Source organism: Meles meles, chromosome 18 (assembly GCF_922984935.1).
Source record: "Meles meles chromosome 18, mMelMel3.1 paternal haplotype, whole genome shotgun sequence".
NCBI classification, from domain to species: Eukaryota; Metazoa; Chordata; class Mammalia; order Carnivora; family Mustelidae; genus Meles; species Meles meles.
In genome coordinates, this window is record NC_060083.1 from 62,140,611 (window position 1) to 62,168,301 (window position 27,691).

Sequence of the window (27,691 nt, forward strand, 5' to 3'; positions counted from 1 at the left end):
CGGGGAGGACAGTCAATGTCACCTCCCCAACGGCCAGCCAGGGCACTAGGCCCAGGTGACCGGCCCCTTGCGCCGCCCGTGGGAGCTTGACAAGCTTTCCGGAGACCTCGCTGCCCCAGAGCACCCCAGGGACCCGTCCCCCCGGGCGAAGAGAGTCGTTTCTGATGTGATTGCAGATTTTCAGAGCGGAGGCCGGGCACTCTGCTGCTCCGGTCCCCAGAACTTGCCGCGGCCAATCTGGCTCTCCCGCCTAGAGGGACACGGGAGCCACGGGCCGCGGACAGACAGGCCGAGCGGGGCATAAATCACCGGCCGGGCGCTGCTCGGAGCCGGGAGGGCAGCGTCTCAGCCTGGCAACTACCTCTCTCTCTGTCCCTGACATCACGTGAGCGTGCAGGGCTAATTATGAAAGGCGTAAATCACGGGGAGGAAGGGAACAGGCACATTATTCAGGTTTATTACCAATACAATTTAGGAAAAGATAACCAGGCCAGGCCTTGCTTCTTCTCTGCCGCCGGCCCAGGGGGAGCGGGGCTGGGCTGGCCAGGCCACACGGCAGGCGGCACAGAACACACCAGTCCTCTGGCCGCGGTTTCTGTCTGCTTCTTTTTCTGAGTCCAACAGAATGACACCATCTGATTTCTCAGCAGAATTAAGAAAAATACCATTTAAGCTGCCCGGCGGCTTTCACGAGTCTCTGATTTCCCCGGGTCTGATGCATTACGCTGTCACACAGGTAGACTCGGGACGGACGCGGGACAGCGCGCGGCCCGTCCCCACTTAACATCATTATGCGGTATTATTCGTGACGGGCTGGAGACGCGGACTGTAGCCATTTGTTTTCTCTTTCCCTTAAGGCATTTGCAAATACGCTTGGAGGCTAAGGGACGCTGGGTACATCTAATAAATAAAGCGAAATAATTAATAGCCCCGGCAGTCTGGAGACCACGCCCGGCTGCTCCCAAACCAGGCGTTTGAGGACCTAGTGCTCAACTTCATTCCTGGCAGACTTCATCCTTGAAACAGACTTGACCGAGACAGTAAGAGGCAGGAGAGCTCTCTGAACCCCAAAAGAACGAAAAGCAGAGATACACGTTTTTTTTCCCCTCCCAGATTTTACAGGAATTAGCACAGGAGAACAAATGAGAGAGTTCCAGAGCCAAGTGTGCGGGGGAGCTGTGTGCCCTCAGCCCGCTCACGGTCACACCTGGGAAGCTGTGCATGCCTGAGAAAAATAAGGAGGGACACAGTTCTGGCAAGAGCCAGACCCTGGCAGAGGCCAGGCCCCGGGGGCCACACTGGCAAAACGCCTGGGCTGGCAGAGAAAGGCAGAGGATGCGCACCTGTGGCGGGTCCCGGCTCCCAGCCTTGGGGGAGAGGGTGGGCACCCGGAGGCCCAGCCCAGCCCACCTGCCAGCCTCGGGACCCCTTCGGGACAAAGCTGGGACCCCAAGCCAACACCAACAACGTGATGCTGGGGGAGGACGGAGAGGCCGGAGCAGCACCACTTGTCCAGGGGCAGGAGGAAGCATGGCTCCTCGCCCAGCAGGTTCTGCAGTGCAAGAAACAGGTACTACGTTGGCCTTGTGTCGTTTTTCTGCAAAAATTTCTGGAATTCGGGGGGGGGTGTGCCTGGGGGGCTCAGTCAGTTACGTGTCCGACTCCTGATTCCAGCTCAGGTCATGTTCGCACTGTCATGGGCTCGAGCCCCGCGTCCACCTCTGCGTTCAGAGCCAAGCCTGCGTATGATCCGCTCCCCTCTCTGCCCTGCTGGCTCTTGCTTTCTCAGATAAATAACTAAAACCTTCCGAAATGCCTGGAATGGGTCGTCAGCCCTAGAAAGCGCCGCTTTCAACCTGTTGGGCCCCAGATCACACAGGTCTTACGTCTTAGCAGGAGCAGGAAGGAAGAGGCCCCGTCATCCTTTGTACACCTGTTCTGGGAACTCCTCCCACGCACCAGGAAGCCCACCCCAGACTCAGAACCAGCAGAGGGTTACTTCCTCTGGTCAGAGGAAGTAACGGGCTGACCAAGTGGCCAAGTAACAAGGAGCAGACTCTGGGTGGGGGTCGTCCTTGACCAGGGAATGCGCAGTGCGTGGCGGGCTCCAGGAACCATAGCCTGGGGCTGACGAGGTCAATAAGTGATTCATTGTGGGTCCTGCATTACACCAAACGCAGGAAACCCTCAGGCGTGCCTGACCCACTGTGGCCCCCTGGTCTCCCCAGCCTGGACCCTCTGGCTCGGGGCTGGGGTGCCACCGGCGGCAGGCGTGTGGTTTCTAGGGACCCCTGTGGTGCCCCGCCACACCCCAGCCCCTGGCTCTGCAGAAACCGAGCCCTCACCACCCAGGCTGGTGGTTTCCCGACATTTTCGGTGATGTTCCTCTAGGCGATTTAAAAATGGAATGAATACTAATAATAATTTGACTAAATTTAGGTGTTCCCCTTAGGCATCTGATTAAATTTCATGAACTCCCTTTTCAGGCTTTCAGCCCAAATTCATCTTCTCTCTGGGCTTCACGCAAGGACTCCTTGACCATCCTGCACGTCAGCGAGCTCCGCCCAGCGGGCTGGAACACCTTTCCCAAAGTGGCAAGACCAGCAGAGGAGGTTCATGGGGGATGGGTCAGGGGTGTCTGGAGGCCAGCTTGTCCAGAGAAGGAGGCCGTGGTCACAGAAGTGCCTCAAAGATCACGGGGCCAACCAACTCGCTTTCCTACATGGGCACCAAGGCCCAGGGCATGAAGGGACCCGCCGAGACACAGCCAGGGGGAGGAAGAACAGAGTTTGAAGCCAGAACATTCTGGATTCGGAGCTCTGGGCTCCGTGCCACTCCCCACGTCTCCTTCCCACGTCCAGGGTCGGTGTGAAGCACCTCTGGGAGCCCCTGCGGCAGAGAGAGCCGCCCTGGCTGCGGGTCCAAAACACACCGTCCCCCACACATGGAACGGTAACCCGGGGACTCGACCGCACCCCACCGAAACCAGCAGACTGGCGGACTCTGCTCAGTGGGGAGCCTGCTTCCTCCTCTCTCTCTGCTTACTCGTGATCTCTCTCTGTCAAATAAATAAATCTTTAAAAAAAAAAAAAAAAAGAGAAGAAACGACGTGACTAAGCCCTCAGAACCCATGCGAGGGTGTCCGTCACCAAGGAACCCAGCGAACACGGTTTTTAGTGCCTTCACGGGTGCTGAAGCTATTTCCAAACAAGGGGAAAGCGATGCCAGGAGGTCTACCGTCAAGCGGGCTTGTCCTCCCGCCCGAGGCACAGTGAACCGGCAGATCCCGAGCCCTCTCTGTGAATCCTTTCATGCCGAAAGGAATGTGCTCGCTACAAAGTCAGACACTCGACGCGGGTAAAGCAAAATCGTGAGGTCTCCTGTTCCCTCGCCAGCCCCAGCCCAGAGCCAGTCCTGCGCCTGCACGGAAAGCTGGTGGGGCGGGCGGGGGGCACTCCGGGGCACACACGCACGGCACACGGACACACTGGAGCAAACAGGGTCACGCAGTTGGCATCGTGTCAGCCGGACGTCTTCCGTTACCCTGCTGGAGGCCTTTGTCCCGTCAGTACGGGGTCCACCACACCTCTTCCTGAGGACGGCTCTAGGCGCCGCATACGCAGACAGTCTCTACTGACAACGACTTGGGACGTCTTCCTCTTTTTCTTTTTTTTCTGGTAAGATAAATAATACCACAGGGCCTTTCAGGGTGCACGCCTGTGTGCACACACGGGTCTGCGTTCAACCTTGGGCGTACACACAAGGAGACACGGATGCTGTGTGCGCGGCACACACACGTGTCGGTGCTCAGGCCTGTGAAGCAGCAGCAGCAAGGTGTCCCGCATCCCGAGAGCTGAAAGTGCTCCCCTCCGAGTCTGTTCCCAGGAGCCGCTGGCGCGCGGAGCCTGGACGCGTTTCTCGCAGGACCCCGGAGCACCAGAGACAAGGGACCGTCCGTAGAGGCAGGCGGTGGAGGGAAATGTTGCACATGTACCCCAAAGGGTATTGAGCAAGCGTTAAAAATTACTGCCATTAAGGAGACGTGAGGCAGGGAGGAAGTGGAAACCGCAGGACAGAGCCCGGGCAGTCCTGGGGTGGGAGCACGGCGGGCCCACCGCCGGGGAAGACGGTGGGCGCATCGCATGGTGTGGGGCTCCCGCGTGCCTCCCCCAGCGATCTGCTCCCCGCGCCGCAACACGGAAACAGCCAGGACAGCACTGTTCCTGGAGAAAAGCCCCAAAGACAAACCAGACGGGGACGGACGGGCATGTGGACGACCAGAGCCAGGCAAAGCCTGGAGGCCAGCCCTGCCGTCCATACAGGTGATCGCAGGCATGACCGAGACACAGAGCCGGGTCACACGGGACTGCAAAGGATGGCACTTTTTGTAACGCTCAAAACCAGACGAACGGCAGATGTTTTCGGCAGCGGCGCACCTACGGGGACAGCCCCCCGCGGAGGAGCGAGGAGACCACGCACACCACGTCCCTAAGGCGGCTCCTTCCAGGCACCGCGGGAGACCCCGGGGGATCCGGTCCACGTGGCTGCGGGAAGACGGGGCTCATTCTATAATGCTGTGCCTTCACACACGTCCCAAGTGCTTTTTGCACGTATCACATACAACAGGATTTTAAATTTTTTTTAAGCCAAGAAACCAGATTTTCCAGATAGCATGTGCGTGACTCTATGCAGTAAGGCAGGCGTCACAGACACACGGACAAGAAATAAAGGTGGAAAGAAACACACTGGTGTCACCAAGGGCCGCCGCGCTGGGCGGCCGGTCCTAGGCAAGATCACCCCCCTCTTCTGAAATCACTTTGGCAAGCACGTGTGACTTTTATAATTACAAAAGTAAACAAAATCCCCCCAAATCCCAAAAAAACATCAAGGGCAAAGAAACCCAAACAAACAAACGGAAAACCCAAACAAAGTAAAAACCTACCCTCTGCAAACGAAAAACTGACCTCGAGCCATCAACCCGCAGTTTCAACAGCGAAATAAAGCGTGAAGGTCAAATGACCAGCCCCAAGTCAGTCCTTGGGTCTTACGGAAAACGGGCTGTCCAGATGCCCCCGCCTCAACTTTCTGGGCCCCCTGCCCCTTGCTCAGCCCACCGAGCCATTCTCTGCCTTCAAACACCAGGACTACTGTCCGCTTCCCGGGGCTGCCGGAACAGATCACCGCCAACTCGGTGCCCTTAAGACAACGGGAGTGTACTCTCTCGAAGACCCGCAGGCCAGCACGCGGAAATTGAGGGGTCCAGCTCCCTCTGAAGGCAGGAGGGAAGGATCCTGCCTTGCCTCTCCCAGCGTCCTGGGGCTGCGGCCACCTCCATGTCCTTGGCTTGCCGCACCTCCCTCCCACCCGCTGCCTCCGTCCTCACAAGACCTTCTTCCCCGGGTCCGTCTGTGGCCTCTTCTGTCTCTTACAAGGACACTCACCCCGGCGCCCACCCTGACCCTGTGTGGACTCATCTCGACCCTTACGTGGGCTAAGACCCTCTGAGTAAGGTCGCATCTGAGGTTTTGGGTGGACATGAATTTTGGGGGGACGCTACTCAACCCACTACAGGCGCAGTCCCCAGCAAGCGGAGACACATTCAAGCCTTGGTTGTGACAGGGAGGCGGAGCCGTGTGCGGGTGGGCAGGGGCAGGGGCTGCGGGAGAGCCATGCCGAGGCCCGGTGGGCTGCTCAGGGGACAGTCCCTGCCCATCCTGTCTCAGAGGGGCCTGTGCTTGGGGACAGGGCCAGTCCTTCTCGCCGGCCATGCTTGCTCCCCCGCTCTGCCCGCCCTGGGAGCGCCGGCCCCAGCCCTGCGGCCCTGCTGCCGTGTGGGCCCCGGGGAGGGGCGATGCCAGCCGGTCGGGACTGCCCTCGCCCTGCGGCAGCCGCTCTCCGGTGAGATCTCCTCCATTTGCTCTCAGACGCGCATTTCCCATCGTAAACTGTGCTAAATGCTATTTAGTAGCTAATTAACTTTCTGTGTGAAGACCTCTCTAATTGCACACTCCCCCCTCCGCCCCGGTCCTCGGGGGACCCGGGGCTGTCCTGGACATTTGTTCTGCCGGCTCTCACCTCCCAGGCACAACCTCCAGCCCGACAGCGGACTGCCAATCAAGGCGGCAGAGGTCAAGGGGGACCAAATTAGGAGCCCTCTGTTACTGCCAAACTTGCCTGGCGAAGCTTAATTTAAATAGAAAGCAAAAAGGTTCTGGAAAATAATTTTTCCCACTGAAACTCTCTGCCAGGCAGCAGACGGGGTGCCGTCCTCTGCTCCCTGGAACGGCTGATTTCTCCCTTGAAATGTTCTGACTGGAGTCTGTTTCTATTTTGACTTCGCTGGCATCTGCCATCCATCAAGCGGAGAGATAATCGGAAAATAAAAGTGTCTGATTAACACTCGAGAAATCTCGGCAGCGCCACTTACCTCGCGGCCCCGAGGCATCCGCCCACTGGGGGCCAAAAGCCATGGTCAGTTTTAGTCACTGGCCTCAGACCTGGTCTTTCTAGGACGTGCCGGGCACAGGCTCCCCATTCCCCATCTATGCTCGGATCCTACACGCAGGCCGTCCTCCAGGAGAGAAGTCCGGCCCACAAGGAAGCTTCTGGTGGGCACCAACGTGGCTTCAAATCAGGGCTTAAGAGCAGACATCTCAGCCCTGCACCCCCCCATCACCCTGGTGGTGGCCGGGCCCCCGGGACAATTTCGGGAGCCCCCACTTGCGGAGTTTCCTTGTGGAGTCTACCTACCCCAAGACCTCCACGGGCAAAGACAGAACAGAAGGGGACAGACGCTTCCCCTGACAAAGGCATGTTCCATCTTGGAAGGCAGAGCTTGGAAGGATGAACAATGGTGGGGGGGGTCACCCCAGGGTGCCCGAGATGCCCCATCCCTTGCCTCTTATTGAAGGGCAGGGCCACCACCGTGACTGGATGGATTTAATCTTGGAAACCAAAACCCCAGCTGGGATTTCCATTCACGAGCAAAGGCTCAGCCATCCTGACCCTGCGGGGGGTGTGGTTGAGCCCGTGTCCTGCGTCTTCCGTGGGACATGTCACCCCTGGTTGAGTGAGGAGCCTGCAGCCAGATTGGTGTCTGAGGCCCTCCCCTGGGCAGGCGGGGCAGCGCGCCGTGGGGGGGCGCTGGGGTTGCTGTGGCGGCATTTGTCCTGACCTAAAGGACAATCTGGATTAGCGGTCAGCGTACGCTCCCGCCCTGTGGTCTCTCTGCCGTTTCCTCAGATCCCTTGCAACAAAGCCCCCCATGATATATTTTGTTTCTGCAGAAGGTTCTGGATGGGAGCGGGGCCCGGGCATCTCTAATGCGGGCAACGGAAGGACAGGACCAGGATCTGCCGACGGAAGGACAGGACCAGGATCTGCCGTGGGGATGTGGTCAGTGTCGTTGCCCAAGGCAGAACCAGGCCTCCAACCAGGAGCATCCTCCCAGGCCATGACCCCAACCCCAACCGGCACAGAGAATTGTTCCAGAACATCTGCGTGGGTGCCCGTGAGCAACAAACTCTTCTTTAAGGAGTTTATTTTCACAAGAGAATAAAAAGGAGCCGGGATGTGCCTGGCGATCGAGGGCCAGCCCCGAGCCTCAGCCCCTGGAGAGCACCCCTGGGAAGCACGCTTCCCTTCCAGCGCAGGGACCCTGGCCTCACCCCTCGGGGAGCCCACTGAGGTCCCGGCTGCTGTGCCGATAGGAGAGATGTGGAGGAATATCTTAAACTTGGAAAAACAAGCCCAGCAATTCTGAAAGTGATTTTAAAAAACAAAACAAAACAAAGAAAAACAAAGAAAAAACTAAAGAGGAGAGAATGAGGATGTTTTTTTCAGACTCCGACGACGTATGTTCAAGCTTTCTCCCTGAAACGTCGTGTTTGCATGTCTGTGCGAGCACGTGTGCCCATGGACGTAACGTGTGCACACGCAGGATTATGCATACGCGTGCACACGTGTGTGCGCGTGGACGTGCCGGGTGCGCGTGTGTGCCTGCGCATGTCCGTGTGCCTCTGTGCGTGTGAACACATGCAGTGTGGTCTTCGTGCGTGCTTGTGTGTGCATGCGTGTGCGGTGCATGTGGACACGTGCAGAGCTGTGGGTTTTGAGCCAGTACTCCCTGTTCCTGTCCAGGCCCATGCCGACCTTCAGTAACAAAAGGACCAGAACTTGCCCTGGGGATCGCACCGCAGGCACAAGGATTAGGAAAGAGGGGAAGGCATCACACCCACCCAGAAATCGTCCCATTTATTTACATTAAGGATCTTCCCCGAATCCGCCAGGGAGATGCTATCCTGGCCACCAGCCCTGGGCTCCCCAGCAGGCGGGCATTTGCCCGTCTTGTCTTGTATGTTCTTTCCAACGTCCTCGAGCAAAGCGGCATTGCCCAAAGAGGTCACACGAGCTGATGGGCGCGTCTCCCCGGCTGCAGCCACGGTTGTGGCCAATTTGCCCAAACGGGACATAGTGTCCCTCTGTCGACGACAGATGCGTTGAACCCGAACCCACAGTCAGCCCCACCACGCGTGCTCCCAAGGGGCGTGGTGGGCACAACTGGGATGGGGACTCCTGGCCACGGAGCTGCCCAAAGGTCAGACAAGGCTCAGGGGCTGCCCACCAGCCGGGGCTTCTCCTGGTGAATCGAACTTCCGTGCCACGAACCAATCCCAGCACAGAGGGAACAAAACCCGAATCATTAACTTCAGGGCGAAGGGCATTTTTCTGGAAGGTTCTATGCATGGGATATTGGTCCTTTGATTGGCAATGAGCGACAAAGCAAAACTCAGTGGCCCCCTGCTTGTTTTGTTGGTTAAAGCCTCAAAAAACCAAGGCCTAACTCTGCCCAGTACGGTGGAGCCTGTCCTGGCCAGCTCTGCTGAGAGCCCTGGGCTTGGCCATGATTCCCCGGTCTCCATCGGGCTGGCTGTTGCCACCACAGCCCAACCCCTGCCTGCCCTCTCGTGCCAGGCTCTTTCTGGGGACCCAGACCCCTCAGTCCTGCCAAGGAGAAGCCTTTCAGTCAGGAAAGAAAGAAAAGATTTCCCCAAAGGATGTTTCTTTAAATTGGAAAAAAAAAAAAAAAAAAGGTGCGGCGGCGTCAGTGGGACGTCTTTCTACGGTCTCTTATACAAAGTCGAACTTGGTGTGAAAGGCCAAGGCACGCTGACCCGGCAATCTCACTCGCTGACGGGATTCCAGGGGGCCCTGAGGGCACCCCAGATGTGGGGGGCGACTTAAGTCCCTGGCCAACAGCACTGTCTTCACCTGGTGGAAAAGCCCCGAGAACCAGGAACAAATTTTGCCCGTTACAGAACCGGAGAGGTGCCCCGAGCTGAGTCCCTGCCAGGACAGGCCACCGCGCATGGGTCCTCACCTGGCAGGTGGTTAAAATGCCCAAAGCCTCCTTAACTGGTTCTCTACCGGTCTAGGGAGCAGGGGTCTGGGACCCCGCCTGCCCTGTCCTCTCTAGGAGTGTGGCCTTGAGCAAGCCACCTCTCTGTTCCGAGTCTGGGTGACAGAGAACCCCTCAGTGAGGCTGGTGCCGGGTGAGCTCCAGGGTGAAAAGACACGGGCTTTTGTGCCCACCAGAAAGAAAGTCCTAATAAGGGCTCGTGTCTTTGCCCTCCCCAAACGCTCCGAGGCTAAGGGCTTTTGCCGAGTTCAGAACTGTTCCAAAGGCCCTGTGGCCCCCTGTGAGCGAGTCTGAGCAGCCTCCGTCCATAGGATGGCCCTGCATGGCAGAGACTAGAGGTGCTGAGTCACCACGGGGCCGGGCTCCCAGCCAGGCCGGCCCATGAGCCAGGCGTGGGCCCCGGAGATGGCCTGAGGTCCTCCCTAGGGGCCACTGAGAGGTCAGGGACGCTGGCCTTTTCAGGGCAGGTTATGGTTGAACTCGAACACCTGCCAGACCCAGAGGTCGCACCACGCAGTGGCCGTTTCTGGACCCTCCTACAATCCTGGGGGGGGGGGGGGGGGACTGGTCATGTTAAGGAGCCAGCTCCAGGCCTGCGGGTACCTCCCTTCTGCCACGGAGCCCCGTGCCCATGCCCAGAAGGGCCTGCTCAGTTCCCCAGGGTCCAGGAGACCAGGGGAGAATCTTTCAAAGTTCTGGAAAACGGGAAGGCTGTATCTGTCCTCTAAATAATCCTGACAAGGCTCCAGCTTCCTCCTGGTTTTCCTGCCCGGCGGAGGGAGTCCCGGAAGAACCAGCTTCTCGGGCCCGGCTCTGGTTTTATTCTGAGCTGCTTTCGATGAGGACCGAACAAGCCGTGTTGAGAGCTGGCGGCTGCCTCCCAGGGTGGGCCCCGCCAGTCAGAGGAGTCCTGGGGTTGGGGGAGCCTAAGCCACCGTCAGCCCTCTGGCTGGGGCACCCCGATGGCCGAGCCAGGCTCTCCTTCCAGACCGAGCCACACCAGAGCCCCCGGCCAGCAGCCTGGGACCTCCCTGAGCCTGAAGTCCAAGGCGACAACCCACACAAGCTCACAGGATCTCATCGCAAACCCTGGTTCCCAAAAGGCTGGAGAGTCGGGCACCCGCGTGGCTTCTCGCCGTCCCAGTGGCCCTGCCGACCTCGACTTCTTCCTCCTCTCTCCCTTCTTCTATTGCGGCCAAATACAACAGAAAACTTACCATTTTAGTCATTTTTAAGCGCACAGGTCAGTAGCATTAGGCACCTTCCCCATCAGGACATCGTCATCGTCCCAGACTGAAACTCTGTCCCCATCAAACACTCACTTCCCCTTCCCGTCCCCCAACCCCTGGCACCCTCGCTTCAACCCTCTGTCTCTACAATGAAGACTCCAGGGGGTCAGTGGAACCCTCCGGTATTTGCCTTTCTGTGAGTGGCTGACTTCGCTGAGCGCGCTGTCCTCTGGGTCTGTCCACGGGGCAGGTGGCCGGATGTCCTTCCTTCCTAAGGCGGACCAGCATCCCACCGGGTGGACGGACCACACTGAGTTCATCCATCCATCCACGGATGGACCTTGGGGGGCTCCCAGCTTTTGGCGACCGTGAGCAACGCTGCAGTGAACGTGGGCGCGCACGGACCCGTTTGAGCTCCTGCTTTCAATTCTTTGGGGCGCCTCACTCCTGGGTCCAACAGCAGCTGGTGCCTCTGCTCTGGGGCCAAGGCCAAGCCCGTCTAGAGCCTGTCTGGTCTCTGGGGAGGTCGTGGTTGGCACGATGTGTGTGTGTGGGGGGGGAGGTCATGTCGGCGACTTTCTGCCAACAGCACCCAGAGAGGCCACAGGGAAGGGCAGGACGGGGGTCCCACATGGAGGGCGCCTGGCCTGGGTCTGAGCCTGCGTCCGCACCGCAGTTCCCTCCCCAACAGCGCACAGCCAGCCTGTGTAACTGGCCGGGCTCGCAGGCGCTGGCCGGTCCCCAGCCACCGAGGAGGGGCTCAGCACACCAGCGGAGGGGGACGTAGCAAGGAGGGGCTGCAACAAAGGGGGGGGTCCCCCGTGAGGAGGTCCCTTGGCCATCAGCGGACGACGGGGGCGGGGCGGGGCGTGGGGGAGGGGCCGGCCCGGCGGAGGGCGGCGCTGCGGGCAGGGGACACCCCGGCTGATCTGGAGGAAGCCTGCCATCTGCTGGGCACACGAAGCGCCACCTCCGGGAAAATGGAGTTTCGGGGGTGGCGTTGCCAGCCTGGTCCTTCCTGGGGTGGGGGGGAGTCACGCGGCCCTGAGGCCCCCCACAGACCGGATCCTGCGGCCCGGACCGGGCACCCGGGCGGCCTGCTCTGCAGAGAACCCGGTCAGTGGCCCTGGGCGCCCACAGCCTCGCCTGTCCCCCGCCAGTGGGGGCTGCTGCCCGGGAAGCACGCTCCTCGCACGTCTGCCTGGGGGCCCCCCAAGGCGGGCTCTCTGCAGGCCCCCCGGAGCTGGGGGGCACAGAATGCGCCCTTTCACCCCAGGTGTTTCTGCGGAGCTGGCGACCTCCCTGGGGTACCGGGCTGGCCCCTGGCCCTGCATGTCATGGCTCGTGGCTTGGAAGCTCGGGGAACTGTCACTTGCAACTACCATCAGGGAAACTCCTCAGACGTGACACCCACCTTTGTCCTGCTGCTCCCACCCGTGGGGGCAAGGCTGGGAGCCTCTGTCTGTCCACACTCTCCCAAAGTGGGGGGCCAGGACCCCAATTCAACGGTGGCCCCTGGATCACCAGGACGGGGAGCACGGGGGGCCTGCAGGGAGCCCGCTGTCACTTGACACCCTTCCCGGCAGCCCGGCAGCCCGCCAGGCTCGGAGAGAGACCGTAGCCACCAAAAATAATCCTTCCAGTGTTTAAATATTTACAGAAGCAAGACAGACCGTGGTGCGTCCGCAGTCTACACAGCCCGGCACTAGCCGCCAGCCCTGCGGCTCCTGGGAGAGGCCACACCGCCCGCCTGCCCCTTCTGCTGGGCCCGGGGTCTGTCTTACCCCCACCTCCCTAATGCGTACAGGTCTCCTTCCAGAAGACAGCCACCCTCCCCCTTCCAGAACATTCCCCCTTCCAGCTTCTTTCTCCCATGTTCCCCGACCCTGGCAGGCACCTCCTTCCTAAGCCCCTTCTGGCTCCAAAGACCCTCAGAGACCCTCAGGACAGGCCCCTCTTCCCGAAAGGTCCACACCTCCTTGGAGGCCACCAAGCAAAATGGAAGAGCAGAGGGGTGTGCCCTCTAACCCCGGGCCAGTCTCCGTGCCCCCCTCCCTCGGGACCTAAGGCTGAGATGGGGGGAGCTCCTGGCTACCGTGGGCCCCAGGAGCACAGAGGGGCCACGCCCCATGCCGGCCTTGTGGTCGCACCGGTCACTGTGCCCACCGTGTGGAAGAGAAAGGGGGGTAGTGAGGGCAGGGACTTGCCAGGGCATGTGGCTGGGCAGAGCCAGGATAGGACCTGTGGCTCGGGTCCAGCACCACTACATTTGGGGACCACTCTGTGTCACTGCCTGCCGCGAAGGAAGGCCAGGGACTTGTCCTGGGCCACCTGCTCGCCCCGGAGTCCAGGCCTCCACCCTCAAAGGCCAGGATCGTCAGGAAAACCATACCTTCAGGTTCCCCGAAGCAGGAAGCATGTTCTGGACACAGGTGGGAGCCCTTTGTCCTCCTGCGCATCACAGGCGTTTGAGGAACATTGGCTGAAGCGAACAGAAAACCCAAGCAAAAGTGTCTGTTCTGATTACTCCGCTGGGAATGAATGCGGACACGACCAGCGTGGGTACGAGGACGTTTCAATCAAAAGACAAAGGTCGGGGCATCTGGGAGGCTGTCAGTGAAGCGTCCGACGCCTGGTTTCAGATCAGGTCATGGTCTCAGGGTGGTGAGACCAAGCCCCATGTCAGGCTCGTGGTCAGCGGGGGAGCCTGCCTGGGACTCTCTCCCTCTCCCTCGGCCCCTCCCCCTGTGCACGCTCTTTCTCTCTCAAATAAGCAAATAAACCTCACACGCACACAAAAACGACAAAGGTCATTTGCCACTACTCCTCTCTTTTAGGGAGAATTTCATCGGTATTGGGTTACGTTGCAACAGCCAGACGTGGGTCCCCAGGGACAGAGCGTGAGCTCCCCGTCTCACCTGGGAGGTGCTACCGCGTCGCTGCTCTGTGACCTCATGCTTCCATCCATTCCCTGCGGAGCCCCTGCCCAGGGCTGCTGAGGCAACACCCAGGGAGCCCTGGGGACCCTGGCTTCCTGCTCCCGAAGGCGGCTTCATGCCGTCAGAGCAGAAGAGCTCCCCGGCGAGCATCCCTCCAGGCCCCGTGCAACAAATCATCCACGGTTGCATCAAGGACCCCCAGAGGGGCTGTCATGGTTTGTGAGCGGAGCAGGGAAGGACAACGTGCCTCCTGCGGCGGGAGCCCAGCGTCCCCGGGGAGTGCCCCCTCTCCAGGAGGCGGAACGTCCTCCTTCTCGGTTCTGGAGGGACTGGTGCACTTCCTTCCTCCCCCGTCCTGACAGCTTTCACAGAAAGAGGCCAGCTTTCTAAAGAGCGGACGGTCCTTTGCAGGGCAGACAACATGATTTCCAGGGGACCCGCCGGGTGCGGTCACTTCCTTGGGTGACACCCTTGGCTGGGGACCTTCGAAATCCCTGCTCAGAGCCAGGGAGGGGTCAGATCCGCAGGACTTCCCTAGCATGGACAACCGAACACCGCCCAGCCCTCCTAGAAGCTGCCCAGCCATTGTGGACAGAGAGAGAGGGACGTCCAGGGGAAAGGGCTGCCCAGAAAAATCTAAACAAAACAGCCGGACGCCAGGCTGAGCCGGCCAACGCGGTGGCCCCGAGCCCCACGTGGCCCCGAGCACGTGAAGGATGGCGAGTTTACCCTGAGATGAGTTCTACGGGTGCAGTGCACGCGGGGTTCCTAAGACTCGGTCCCCAGAGACATGACCAATAATGGGACATTGATCACACGTTGCCGTGGTAATGTTTGGGGTATGCTGGAGAACCATTAAAATTACTCTTATGTGTTTCTTTTTCGGGTGGCTGTTAGGCCCACACAAATACGCCCAAACGGTGACCGGCACGGACGGATGCAAAAGCAATCCGACGGCGGGATGGTCTCCTTGGTGGTGCCACGCTGACACAAGGGAGCCACGGGGCGTCTCGGCTGGGCTGATGGTGACACAGAATGACCCCACCGCAGAGCTCTGCGGGCACCCAGCCACCGACGGGCTTCCTGGCTTGGAAGGCGTACTGTGGTCTCGGACAGGATGATGCCATTGGGGGAGGCTGGCTGAAGGGCTCGTGGGACCTCCCTGTACATGGTTTGGTTTTTTTTTTTTTTTGCATTTCAAAATCTAGTGTTCAAAAACGAGACTATCAGAAAATTTTAAACCATGTACGGGGGCTCAACATTACAGTTCTGCTGCTCAGGGCTGGCCGAGACCAGAATCACCCGTTAGGGCCCCCGCTGTCTGTCCCTGTACCACCCAAGAGCTGAGAACTCGTTTTTAAAAGCAGATTTAATTTTTTAGGGCAGTTTTAGGTGTACAGAAAAACTGAGCAGAAGGTTCCTAGATATCCCTCCACCCAACACACACACACGCGCCCGCACGCGATTTCCCTGTTATTAACCCCCTGCCTTCGCGCGGCACGCGTGTCGTAATCGATGACCCAGCAACGATCCACCACCAATAACCGAAGCCCACAGCTCCCGTGGGTTCCTCCTGTCTCGTCACGCGGGGTTGGGCAGGGGGACGAAGCCACACACCTCTCATTACGATCCCCCCAGCGTAGCCTCTGCTACTCTCTAACAATGACTAGAACCCCCTCGTCTGGACGGACCGCCGTCCACCTGTCCGTTCACCTCCCGGAGGACATCGAGTTTGCCCCCAAGCGTTGGCGGCCATGACGGAGACGGCCACCCGCGTCCGCGCACGGGTTTCTGCGCAAAGAACGGGTCTGAACGTTTTTCAGGGTTGGAAGAAATCAAAAGGAAGGCAGTATTTCAGGACACACGAACACTCCATGAATTTCAAATTTCAGGGTCCATCAATAAAGTTTTCTTGGAACCCGGCCACGCCCAGTCGGGTGCGCACCGCCAGCGGCTGCTTTCCCCCCCAGGCCAGCCTCTCAGCCAGGAACTCACGCGCTCTGACCCCCGGCCAGGGACACGGGCTGTCAGCGCCTCTGTTCTCGCTCAAACGGGGCAAGGACGGCACCCGCCCTGGGCCTTGTTTCCACGACGAAAGGTCATGCTGGGTTGAACAGCGTCGCCTAAATTCGGGTCCACCTGCAACCTCGCAACATGACCTTCTTTGGAGACGGGGTCTTGACAGAGGCTGTCGGCCAAGGGCCCGAGCCTGACCAAGCCTGCCTGTCCCTTCCCTGCCCTGATGGCTCCCTGGTTTGGACATCGGAGGACGGGGCACTGTCGAGGCCCAGCCTGGGCTCCCGGGCAGCCTCTCGAAGCTCCCGGAGTCAGCGGCAGCGCCACCCCATAAGGGGCTCCCACGGCTGAGGGCAGACGGTGAAGGGCACGTCCTTGGTCCTGGACACCTGCCAGGCTTCCTAGCCTGCCCGCCCGGAAGCCGCGGGCCAGTCCACGGGGCCCCCGCCGGCCGGCGGCCCTTCCCAAAGCCGCTTCCCTCAGACCCGGGTGTCGGCCACCGCAGACGGAGCAGCTGGTGACTGCCACCTTGACGGGAGGGGGGTGGCGCGCGGAGGGGCGGGGGGAGCCGGCACGGAGCCCGCCGAGTGCTACAGAAACATAAGACAAGATTAGTCTTAACGAAGCCCAGAACAGATTGCAGGGTGTCGGGAGATGGGATGTTTTAAAGAAATACATCTCAGCTCCCAGTTACAGAAGCACAAACAAACCCAAACAACAGATCTTTGGAAACTGCCAGCTTCGCGGCTGCCAGGCTGCTGCTGAGGGCCCAGGAGGGGCGAGGTAGGCGTTCCTGTGGCTCCGGCAGGGGCGGCGGGGCGCCGGCCAGGCCCACGGCGGGGCACAGGGGGAGCTCCCCGAAACCTCGAGGGAGGGACGCACCCCTCCACCTCCCCGCCACCCCACCCGCCGCCGGCTCCCTGCCGCCCCCCTCCTCTCTGTCCAGCACACACAGCTGGTCGGGCAGATGGGTACCCTGTCTCCGGGGTGGTGGTGGCCACCCCCACGCCCTCCCCGCCCCCGTCTGGTCCTGCTGCTGCTGGAGCCGCCTCCCGGGACGTCCCCCAGTGCGAACACACTGTCGCCTCGCCTGGAGGCTCCCCCGTCCCTCCAACGCCCTGGGCTACGCGGGGTCACATCCCTCTCGCCCCCTCCCCTGCAGGGTCCCCCAGCCGGCCGGAGGTTGCTGTGCAGAAAAAGAACAGCCAGGCCGTCTCACGCCACCTGCCACCCTCAGCTGGCTTCGGGGGACCCTGGACGACACCCCCAGCTCCCCGTGGCAGCTGCCCGACACGACGCTTCCAGGCATTCAGGCCTGGGCCACCGAGCCCGCCAGTTCCAGACCCTTCTGAGAGGCTGGGGTTCCCGCCTCCGGTCTGTCCCCTGTGCGCACAGGCCAGTTACACCAACAAGGACGACAGATATCAATAATTCAGCCTCTACAGCTGATAGCCTGGTGTCATGCAGTCTTTTCCTCCTAAAGGCAAAAAGCACTTACGATACCATTTATTTCCGCCTCGTGTCCTGCGGTGGGGCTGCCTGGAGCCGGGCAGGGATGCCCCTCGTCACCAGCTTCTGCCTGCGGCGTCAGGGCCCCCTGAACCCTCCGGCTCCCCTGGAAACCCGCCAAGGGGGGGCACCTGGCCACTGGGTCTGTGACCCCTTTCCCTTCAACAGAGAATCGGAGGGCCCTCCCCCGGGACCGTCTCTTGGGGACCAGCGCTGCCCAACACGGAAGCTTCTGGCCTCTGGGGCTATCAAAATTTAAATTCGTTGAGGACCGACAAAATTAACTCCAGCTGCTCCATCACCAGAGGCCCATTTCAAGGCTCCACAGCCACACGTGGCCAGTAACGACGGCCTGGACAGCGTCCGCCGCCCCAGAAAGTTCGGACGCACACGGCACTGCTCAGACGGACCCCGAAGACTCAGGGAGAGCAAGAGCGCGGGCCGGGGATTTCACGGGGGGCGGAAGCCTGCAGAGTGCAGCACGGCGGGGAAGAGGGTCGTCCCCGGCCCACGGGCTGCCTGGGGCTTCAGCGGCACAGGGGAGAACATTCCAGACAGTGGCGGCAAGGCTGCGGGACGGTGGAACAGCGGGCGGGCTCGGGACGGCTGGCAGCGGGCACGGGGAAGAGCAGGAGCAAAGACTGGAGGCAGGGGGGCATCCGAGCGGGACCCCGAGGGCGGGGGGCATCCGAGCAGGACCCCGAGGGCAGGGGGGCATCCGAGTGGGGCCCCAAGGGCAGGGGGGCATCTGAGTGGGGCCCCAAGGGCAGGGGGGCATCCGAGAAGTGCCCCGAGGGCAGGGGGGCATCCGAGTGGGGCCCCAAGGGCAGGGGGGCATCTGAGAAGGGCCCCGAGGGCAGGGGAGCATCTGAGAAGGGCCCCGAGGGCAGGGGGGTGTCCAAGCAGGGCCCCGAGGGCAGGGGGGCATCCGAGTGGGGCCCCAAGGGCAGGGGAGCATCCGAGAAGAGCCCCGAGGGCAGGGGGGTGTCCAAGCAGGGCCCCGAGGGCAGGGGGGCATCCGAGTGGGGCCCCAAGGGCGGGGGGGCGTCCAAGCAGGACCCCACCTGGCGTTCACCAGCCTGCGTCTCCCCGGCGCCTGTGCCCTGCTCGCCAAGACCCACATCTGAGCAGGCTGGCCCACGGCACCCAGGAAGCCACCATGAGAGGCCCCCAGCCAGTTCCGTAACCCCACACGCCACCCTTCACCTGGGACGGCCACCCTGAGGGCAGGCACCAGGAAGGGCAAGAGGGCCCCGGGAGACGGGAACAGCAGCCTCTCCCGGGGGCAGGGGCGCAGCTCTGGGGACCGGCTGGCAGGTCACCAGCGTCAGTTGCCCGCAGGACCTCAGTCACTGGCCAGTGGAGGAGCCTTTTCCCGGACAAGTGTGCAGCCCAGGCCGGGGGAGCAGTCTGAGTCGGGCACTTCAGCTGGCTTTCTGGTTTTAAAACTCGGTTTTTACCGTAAAACAAATACAACCACAGAGTAACATTTTTGAAAATCGAGAAAAGGAAAACATTAACCACAACGCGGTAACATCCCGGCACAGTGTTCGCTAACCGGTGTTGACCGACGCGGCGGCCACGCACGCCGTTTAAATTCAGATCCCGCAACATGACGGGACGTGGAAGTCTGTGCCAGCAGCCACACCGGCCACGTTCCCAGAGATCCCAGCTGCGCGGGAGGCCAGCGGCCACTACGGTGCAGGCACAGAGCTGGAGTCCGTCCCGCGAGGAGGGAGGTTCTCCTGCGCCCCCCGGCCCCTGCCCCGGACGGCCTCACCCACGCTCAGGGCCTTTCCACAGACTTTAACCGAAATGTGCGTGGGATTTGCCCTGCTTTGCTGCTAAGACACCACAAACGTCCACGTTTACACGTCCACGCCTTCCTGAACACCGCGTGGCCTTCCTCCAGGAGGCACTGAGGTCCGAACGCTCGGGAGTCACAGACGCCTGAGGAAATCGGGTGCTGCCCCCTCCTCAGAGACCCCCGTGAGCACACACACAAAGCAGCCCAAGAGGTGGGGGGCCCACGGACCCCTGATAAGACTCCCCTGTCTCGTAGGTGAACCAGCGAGCAGCTGCCTCCTTCTCGCCTGTCGGGCAGAAGTCCCTCCCCTCCGCGCCGCTCTAAAAAGCTCGGTGACGAACATCTTCTCGCCAACGTGTTTTACGTCCGTGATTCGGACTCTTTCCCGCACTCAGAAGACTTTCGGGTTCAGAGACGGCGGCGGCGGCCCGCTCCACACACGTGCCGCTGATGCCCTTCCCGGGGCGTGGGCACTCGGCAGACCCCCGGGGCCCGCACAGGGTCCTGCTGTGTTACAGCCTCACCTACCGGCGCTTCGGATGGGGCCGGGCACCTCCCAGGACAGACGAACGACAGGCTGGCCGCTGACCGCGCTGCTGACCTTGCCCGATGGTCGCCCTCGCCGGCACGGCCATCCCACGCCCTAGTTCCTGCTGCCGAGGGAGTCACAGAAGCCCACCCTGCTCCGGGACTCAGACCCCAACCGGGCAGCAGCCCTCCGAGGCTGCCCGCTCCCCAGTGGCCTTGAGCGCTCACTCGGTCGAGGATTTCAGGCCATCATTGTGCTGGGAGGGGGTGGGGGGTGGATAGGGGTGGGGGTGGGGTGGGGCAGGTGCCTTGCATCTGGGAACCGGTCCTGCCCGGATGTGCCCCACAGGTAGCACACGAACGGACACTGGCCTCACATCACGAAATGCTGGAGGGGCTCTCAGGTCAAGGGCGGGGTGGGGGGTCCTCCCTGCCCGTCCTAGCCTGCCTCGCTGCCTCCACATGTAGTTCTCTGGTTCTGCCACTAGAGGGATCCCGTGAACCAGCCTGCCTGCACCCCTCCTGGGGACCCAGTGCCCAGTTACAGTGGGACCCTTGGCTCCAGGAGCCGCTATGGGCACATGCCAGTCCTCAAAGCCAAGCCCAGCTGCGGGGTGTCTGCTCTAGCCAATGCCGGCATTCTGGACCTCCATCCAGACGCCCTCTCGGTCCAGGGCTCGTGGACCACGCCTCTCTTCCTGGGGTCCCCTTCAGAGCTGCGGTTCTCAACCAGGCGGCCACGCCGCAAGTCCCTGGGCCCCGCTCCCAACAGCTGGAGGTGTGATTGCCACCCGGGCAGGAGGCGTTTCCAAGCCTGCCCAGGGCGTCCTCACCTTGCAGCCGGGTGCCGAGTGCCTGGTCTACAGTGTCCCACACGGCAGACCCTTAGGGGCAGGATTTCCAGCCCCAGCACCGTATGGGCACTGCGTGGCGGCGGGAGGGATCGGAGGAGCCGTGCCCTTGCTTCCACGGTCTCCGGTGTGGTGGCTTGGAGAGGAAAGGGGCAAGCGAATGTGCCCAGCGCCCAGGCCTGGCCGTCTTCACAACGGCCTGTGAAAATGCAGATTCCAAGGCCCATTCCGGCCCCTTCCAGAATCCACACCTGCTTTTTAAGGTCCCCAGTGACCTGTCACACACAGCTGGGTCGGGAACCAGGGTTCCTCCCCGTAACACCCGTCAGGTCCCATCTGGGACGCAGGCCGTGTCCACATCGGCCCTGCCCCCACCTCCGCTGAGCACAGGCTCCCGGCCAGGAGGCCACGCGGGCTCCCCTCCGTCCCGTCGCAGCACAAAGCCTCAGCCTCACCGGATGGCTCGGGCTTGAAGAGCACGTGTCACGATCTGCGGGGTCTCTCTGGTAGACGCGGCCCGTCCCCGACCACACCGTGGTCTGCTGCTCACGCCCAGAGATCGGCCCACCGCCTGTGAAGCAGCTCTAAGCAAACAGATGACCCCAAAGGAAACTGGAGGGGCCGGGGTTCTGGAAAGCAAACATTCGGCTCCAGGAACCTTACCACCGAGAGGCCTCCTAACGCGGCCTCGGAACCCCGGATCCGGAGAGACCCCCGCTTCCCCTCGGGGACCTGACGTGGTACAGAGCGGGGCTCTCGCATCCGGCCGCCGTTGGAATCACCCGGAGTAGCAACCAGCCACGAAGAGGAGGCCCACGTCAGGGACGTCGTCAAGGGACATCAGGGACATCGTGCTCAGTCAAAGCAGCCACACACAAACGGACACCTGTGCCATGATTCCACTTACGTGGAACGTCCAGAACGCGCAAACCCACGGAGACAGACAGTAGGGGAGTGGCTGCCGGGGCTGGGGGAGGGCGGAGGGGAGTAGCAGCTTAACGGGTGTGGGGTTTCTTTCTGGGGTGAAGGAAAAGTTCGGGAGCCAGACAGCGGTCACTGCTGCCCAACACTGAGCGTGCTAAAGGCCGTGGAATGGGGCAGTTTTAACTGGCTACAGCGGTGAGTTCTGTGCTATGTGTATTTTACTGCAATTAGGAAAACAGAATGTCCCTACTCTGGGGCCGCCGTGTCAGGGAGGGTTCTCAGCCTCGGCACTGAGACACGCGCACAGGATCACGCTGTCATGGGGGGCTCGTCCGGGCACTGTGGGGCGCTCGGCAGCACTCCGGCCTCCAGCCACCAGGGGCCAATCACGTCCCCATCCTCCGCTGTGATCAAGCTGCCACGTGTCCCTTAGGGCAGAATCGGCCCCGGATGAGAATCTCCAGTCTGGACGCATCTGGAATTGCCTGGCCATGAGGAGAGTAAGACGGGTCCCCCGGGGGTGCCCACAGGCAGCCAGCGTGGAGAACCGGGGGAGGGGGCAGCCAGCAGGGAACTCACCAGGTAACCCCGTTAAACAGGTTACTATTCTCATCTTACGAACGAGGAGACGGAGGTTCTAAGAAGACACAGTGCTTTCCCGGGCTCATGCCAGCCAGGCCTCCCAAACTCCCAATCCAAGCTCCTTACGCGACTGGGGTCCCTGCAGGGCCCGTTACATCACGCCCTGATTCGGGCTCTGCCACTTCGACCTCAGCCATGAGACCAAAGGCCAGGCCCAGCACACCTGAGTCAGAGTAAAGACGGAACTCGGGACCTGTCCCTCCACCTGGGCCGTGCGGGTGCCGGTCACCCATCCTTCTCCCACCACCTGGGCCCTGCACTGGCCGGTGGCACCACCAGGGGGAGCTCCGGCCAAGCCCTGCGGTGGGAAGCCAGGTTGTTCTGGTTCCCAGGCTGGTTCTGGGGGGACCCCACACAGCTCAGTGCACAGGGTGCCGCGGCCGCTCCCCGCCACAGGCACTCTCCAGTCCGTGAGACGGCAGCTACCAGGCCACTCTCGGGCTCCAGTGGACCGCACCGTACAGAGGGGATAAAACCAGGAAAGAACCCAAGAAGCTCAAATTCCTTCTCCTTGGCTCCCCGCTTCCGTCCGTCCTGTGTGACCTCGTGTGCTCCGGGTCTGGGGCAGAGCCAGCTGGGCTCAAACCCAGCTCCTCTAGCGTGCCGGCCATGTGACCTCCAGCAGGTTACATAACCTCTCCGAGCCTCGCTTTCCCTTTCTGGGGGGGGGGGGGTGATGGCAGGACCCGCCTCGCGGGGTCTGGGGGGTTGTGAGCATAAGCGTGAGCTGCCCGAGGCACACACGCCCTGTGTCCACGCCAGTGCTGGAGGCCTTCGCCCTGGCCCGTGCCCGGCTCACAGCTCGAGTTCGGTGATCACATGCCGGCCACACAGCAGGGCTTAGGGGCGTGACCACCGTCCACCCAGAAACCTAATGAGAGTGAGGACCACGGCCGGAGCATGAGAAAGGGCTGCCGAGGTCAGGGGTGCCCGGCCTGCGCAGGCCACGGCCTCTCCGGGTTAGCGCAAGCCCACAGTTCCCAAGCCTTGGGCACGCCCGCCCCGGCGATGCCCTGCAGCTCCCTCATGAAGCTGAGCGGTGGCCACTACCGGCTGTGACAACCCTCTCCGGTCAGGGGCACCGAGGGCGGGGGGGTGGACTGAGCCAGCATCTGGTGCCCCTGGGCTCTCAGGCCACAGAGGGAATGACAAGAACGTCAGCCCCCAGGACTGTGCTCCAGCCTCTTATAGCTCAAGGGTCTGGGCAGAAAGGTTAAGGTTCCCCCGGGGTGCAGGGGCTGGGCCACATGCCTGGTTTGGCTGCAACCCCAAAGGCCTTACGCTACCAGCCAGGAGTCTCCGAGCCTACCCGGGGTCTCTGGGATGGCCACGAGCCACTGTCCCCCCACTGATGAGAACTGGGGCACCAGGATTCCCAGGGCCTGGCCCCATGGGGTTTAGTCTGGGTCACGGGGCAGGTCAGACCTGTGGGGACGGCTTATCCTAGGTGAGGCCGCTGAGGGGAAGGGGACGGGAGAGAAGGCAGAACCCCCCCACCCCGTGGGTCCTTCACCGTCTCCTTGAGCAGCATCAGTGGGGGGACACGGGGCCGAGGCCCTGGCGTGGGGAGAACCGGACCCTGGCAGGACGAGACGCAGGCCTCCCGCAGTCCTCAGGGAGCAGAGCCCTGACTCACACAATCGCCCCCGTGAGAGGCGCAGGGCAGGCCCTGGGGGTGGGACTCAGGACTCACCCGCTCTCGCTGTCCAGGAACACGGAGCTGCCGCTGTCCACCAGGGCGGCGCTGATGGGCGAGAGGCAGAATGGCGAGGAGAAGGCGTCGGAGTCGGAGTCGAAGGAGCTGTCCCGGCTCACGCCGTCGGCGGACAGCTCCAGGGAGCCCTCCTCCTCACTGGCCTCAGGCCGTGGCTCCCGCCCCTCCTCCGCCCCGTCCTGCGAACCGACTGCTGACAGGATCCCAGAGTCGCTGTGGGCTGGCGGTGGGGCCACCCCCAAGCCCCCGGCCGGCTTCTCCCCGTCCTCGGAAGGGGGGGAAGGGCTGACGCGCACGGCGTCCGGGTTGCCCTGGGCCACCACCAGGGCGTCCTCATCTCTGGGGGTCAGGGCAGGCCTAGGCTCCGTAGGGGAGGGCTGGTGGGGGGTCCCCAGGCTCTGGGCGCGCCGGGCCCGCGGGCGGGGCGCCTTGCGCACGGGGGAGCTCTCGGGGGTGATGTAGCGTAGCGCCTCCTCGTCCTGCCTCTGGATGCGAGAGTTGGGGACCCACGCGAGGATGACGGTGCTCCCCAGCAGCTCGTCCTTCTCCACGTACAAGCACAGGTACCCTGCCGGGGTCGGGAGGGCAGGTGTTAGGGACCGAGGTGCCTCTGTCTGGCTCCTGGCCGAGGCCCCGCCCTGGGCCGCCAGGACACCACCGGGCCGGAGCCGGCTCCAGACAGCCTGGCCCCAAGGGCAGCGTAGCTGGGGCCACAGTCGGGCTCAGTGAGTGAAAACGGGGGGCACGTAGCCGATTCAGGGGCACCGGGCTCTCAGGCAGCGGCCTGTCGTCACTTCCCCACGCCCTGGGAGCCCTCCTCCCGCTCAGAGCCTCACCCCGGCCACGGTCTGGCGGCCCCGGAGCTTCCCTCCCCACAGCCAGCCTCCAGGTCTGGGCGAGCCCAGGGGCCGGCGGGTCCTATTTCCCCACACCCGGGAGTGACGGAAGCTGCGGACTTTATTTCTGTCTCATACAAAATAAATCCAAAGAAGGGTGTTTAGGCGTTTTCCAGTCAGTTGGGGTCTCAGTGTGTCTTCTTTAACGCAGATTTCTGGAAGGAGGGGCGTCCCCAATGTCAGGCACCAGCCCGTGGACAGGGCCGGAGAAGAGCGGCCCCCCTCAGAGGTGGCTGCCAGCGGGTGGGCTCCCGGGGCCCCCGAACGCTCAGTCTGGGGACAAGTGGCATTTCCTGACGCTTCAGGATGTCCTGACTCCTGGGTTGATCACCCCAGGTGCTCAGGCCTCCTGGTCTCTGCTCTAGAAAGCCCCCGGGGCCGAACTGGGCCGTCACATCCCCCGGAGCTCTGAGAACCTGCAACAAACTCTCCTGAGCCTCGCTCCCATTTCCAGAAGAGGTGGGGACGCTCCAGGTTAACGGTGAGGAGCAGGGGAGGCCACGTGTTTCCACACCCTCAGATCCTGTGGCTCGGGGACAGGGCAGGGACTCCGCCCCCAACCCCGGGGCCTTCCGTCATGACGGCATCCGCACAAGGCTCTCCCTGGGCTGGGCTGTTCTTTCTGACTGAGACCAGAAGAGATGACACTCTCTGATCCGGCCCTAGAACCTCTGTCCCCTCCTCGAACCCCCAGAGCTGGCCCCGTGGTCAGGAGTCCACGGCAACAGGCCACCAGAGCCCGCACCCCCTTCTAGAGCGCACTGCGGGGACATTCAGGACGCTGGAATTCCCTGTCTACATGGCCCAGAGCTGGCTTCCAGGGCCTGCTCCTGAGCTGTCTGTGGGGGCTATGGGCGGGCTGGGGTGCCCACATGTGGGTGCCCGCGGTCCCGTCTAGTGCAGGAAAGAGCTGGGCTGGAGGCAGGCTCTCCTGCTTCGGGACCTGTGGGGGCTGATTCCGAACCCGCACCTGACCGTCGGGGGCTACAAAGACAGACTCACCGAGGTAGGACCAGTTCATTAATGTAATTTAAAGGTTTTGTCCTTTAATTAACTCATTTGGTACTTGGCAGACACATAATTTGCATACAGCAAAGTGCTCAGGCCTGCCCGTTATTTATAACTTTTCCATGTCTGGCGTCTGGTGTGGGGCTTCTCTCTGTGCTGGGCGGGCGAGTCCACAGGCCGCAGCCGGCCCCCTGCAGGTGCACTGGGGGCCCCGAGGGCCCTCCAGCAGCCCGGGGAGGCCACAGGAAGAACGAAGATAGCCCAGAGCCTGCCCTTGTCCCATCTCCACCCCGGGCTAGCGTTGGGAATGGCCCAGCCTCTCTGAGCACCAGCCTCCTCGTCGGAAACAGAGGCCTGTCCCGGCTCCGGGCACTCTCATGAGGTTAACGGACAGGTAAGATAAGGCAAACCATGTACTTGTTGCAGCCGTCTGCAGAAACGGCAAAGGACACAGGACTTGGGTATCACGGACCCATCATTTTGTCCTTCCCGTGGGAGGCAAGCGGGGCTGAGGGAGGTCAGTGCCCCGTCGCTATGACCGGATCTAAGAGCCTCAGACCCGCCCCGGCCCGAGGACAGCCACAGTCTGGTACCCGACCTGGAAGAGAAGCGACTGCTTTGCTCCGTGCTGTGAGCCGCAGCCCCGCGGAGCACCGGGCAGCCGGCCACCGCAGCAGGGCTCAGGATACAGCCTGAGCCCCGGGAAAGAGGCAGTTTCTTTGTCTGCGGCTTGGCACAGCTCGCAAAGCTGCCGTCACCGCAGCAAGTGTCCAGCCCACGCTCACGTAGGCCCGGGTGCTGGTGTGTCCCGCACATGGCCCTCGGGGCATGAATCTGCGGTCCCCACATCTCCCAGCGGCAGCCTCCAGCTGATGCTTTCTGCCCTGATTTCGGGACCATGGGGTTAGAGGACAGGTGGAGACAGGACAGGTAGAGACAGGCTTGGTGCTTTCCGGGGCCTGCCCTACAGTCCACCTGGTTCTCATCGCAGCCTTCCGGGCTGTGGGAAGGGAAGCAACCACCAGGCCTAGCTCGAGGGGTGTGGTCGTGCCACAGTGGAGGGGGCCCGTGGGTACTGGTCCGTGCCCGCAGAGGAGGGTGCCCGCTTCCCTGCCTGCCGGCTCCCTGCTCCCAGCAGCTGGGAGTGACCTAATGTCCTCTTCTGAAGCTGATTCCCCGTAAACCGTCTCGCCCCATGTGTACAAGTTAAAGGTCACCGGGCCCTTCAAAGATGGAGAAATCAGGACAAATGGAGAAGTGGCCCAAAGCTCTCCGAAGCTGGGGCTTGGACACATTAGAAAGAAACCAGGCCCCCCGCCCAGGCCCTCCCATCTCTTGGGCTCACCTGGGTGGTGCTCCCCCAGCCCCTGCAGCCCCTCGGGCGGGTGCACGCAGACATTGTTCTTGGAGTAGATGATCTCCCCATCCAGGACGGAGGGGGGCCCGCCACCGCCGCCCGGGGTGAGGGTCAGGAGGTCCGAGGCTTTGGAGGAGGCCCGGCGAAGGAGACGGCCCAGAGACATTGCCGGGGGAGTGTTTCCATCCTCCGCACGCTTCGGCCCAGGCGGGGCTCGTGCAGATGTGGCTGGGGGAGAAAGACAGAGGAGGCACGTCAGGCCGAGGTCAGAGGCTTGGGTCGGGTGTCTTCAACCCTATGTCCTGCCTCACACCAGCAAGCGCAAGATGGACGGGAGTTTGCTGACCTCCGGGACGGGTCCTGCTAGCACGAGGCCACGTGGCACCATGGACGTTTGGGGCCGGGTCGCTCTCCGTGCTGACCAGACTAGACTAGAGACCCCGGTCTCTACCCATGGATGCTACCAGCAGCACCCTTCCCGCAATGACTCCAGGCATGGCTAACATCCCCAGGGGCCAAACCACCTGTCACAGGCGCTCTGCTCTCCCACGGTGACGCCAGGAAACGTTCAGACTTGCCTCCGCTCAGTTTTGCCCTGCGTCTGTATCAACGAGCCCTCGGTCCTGAACCTCAACCCCTCCACCGTGCTTCCCAGGGAGCGACCTCCTTCCTTCATCCCGCCCTTCCCAGCCTCCTCCACCCCCAGCCCCGGCCTGATGTCCCAACACGTGACTGGTCATCTCAGCTGGGAAGGGTGTCACAAGGACCCGAGTTTGCCTACAACTCGGCAACGAGAGGGGCGCCTGGCCGGCTCAGAGGACTGGGTGACTCTTGATCTCGGGGCCATGAGTTT

The 27,691-nt window shown here is 62.0% G+C and overlaps 1 protein-coding gene across 4 annotated transcripts in view; it reads right to left on the reverse strand.

Annotated features, from left to right (window-relative positions):
* TBC1D16 (TBC1 domain family member 16) overlaps window positions 1-27,691 on the reverse strand; it is a 72,878-nt gene that overhangs the window by 33,423 nt on the left and 11,764 nt on the right. For all 4 annotated transcript variants that reach the window (XM_045984193.1, XM_045984192.1, XM_045984191.1 and 1 more), the window contains exons 2-3: window positions 26,827-27,066; window positions 23,557-24,145 (exon numbers count right to left, since the gene is read on the reverse strand). In XM_045984193.1, the coding sequence (XP_045840149.1) occupies window positions 23,557-24,145; window positions 26,827-27,004 (767 nt within the window). In that variant the 5' untranslated portion in view covers window positions 27,005-27,066. The remainder of the gene's footprint in view (window positions 1-23,556; window positions 24,146-26,826; window positions 27,067-27,691) is intronic.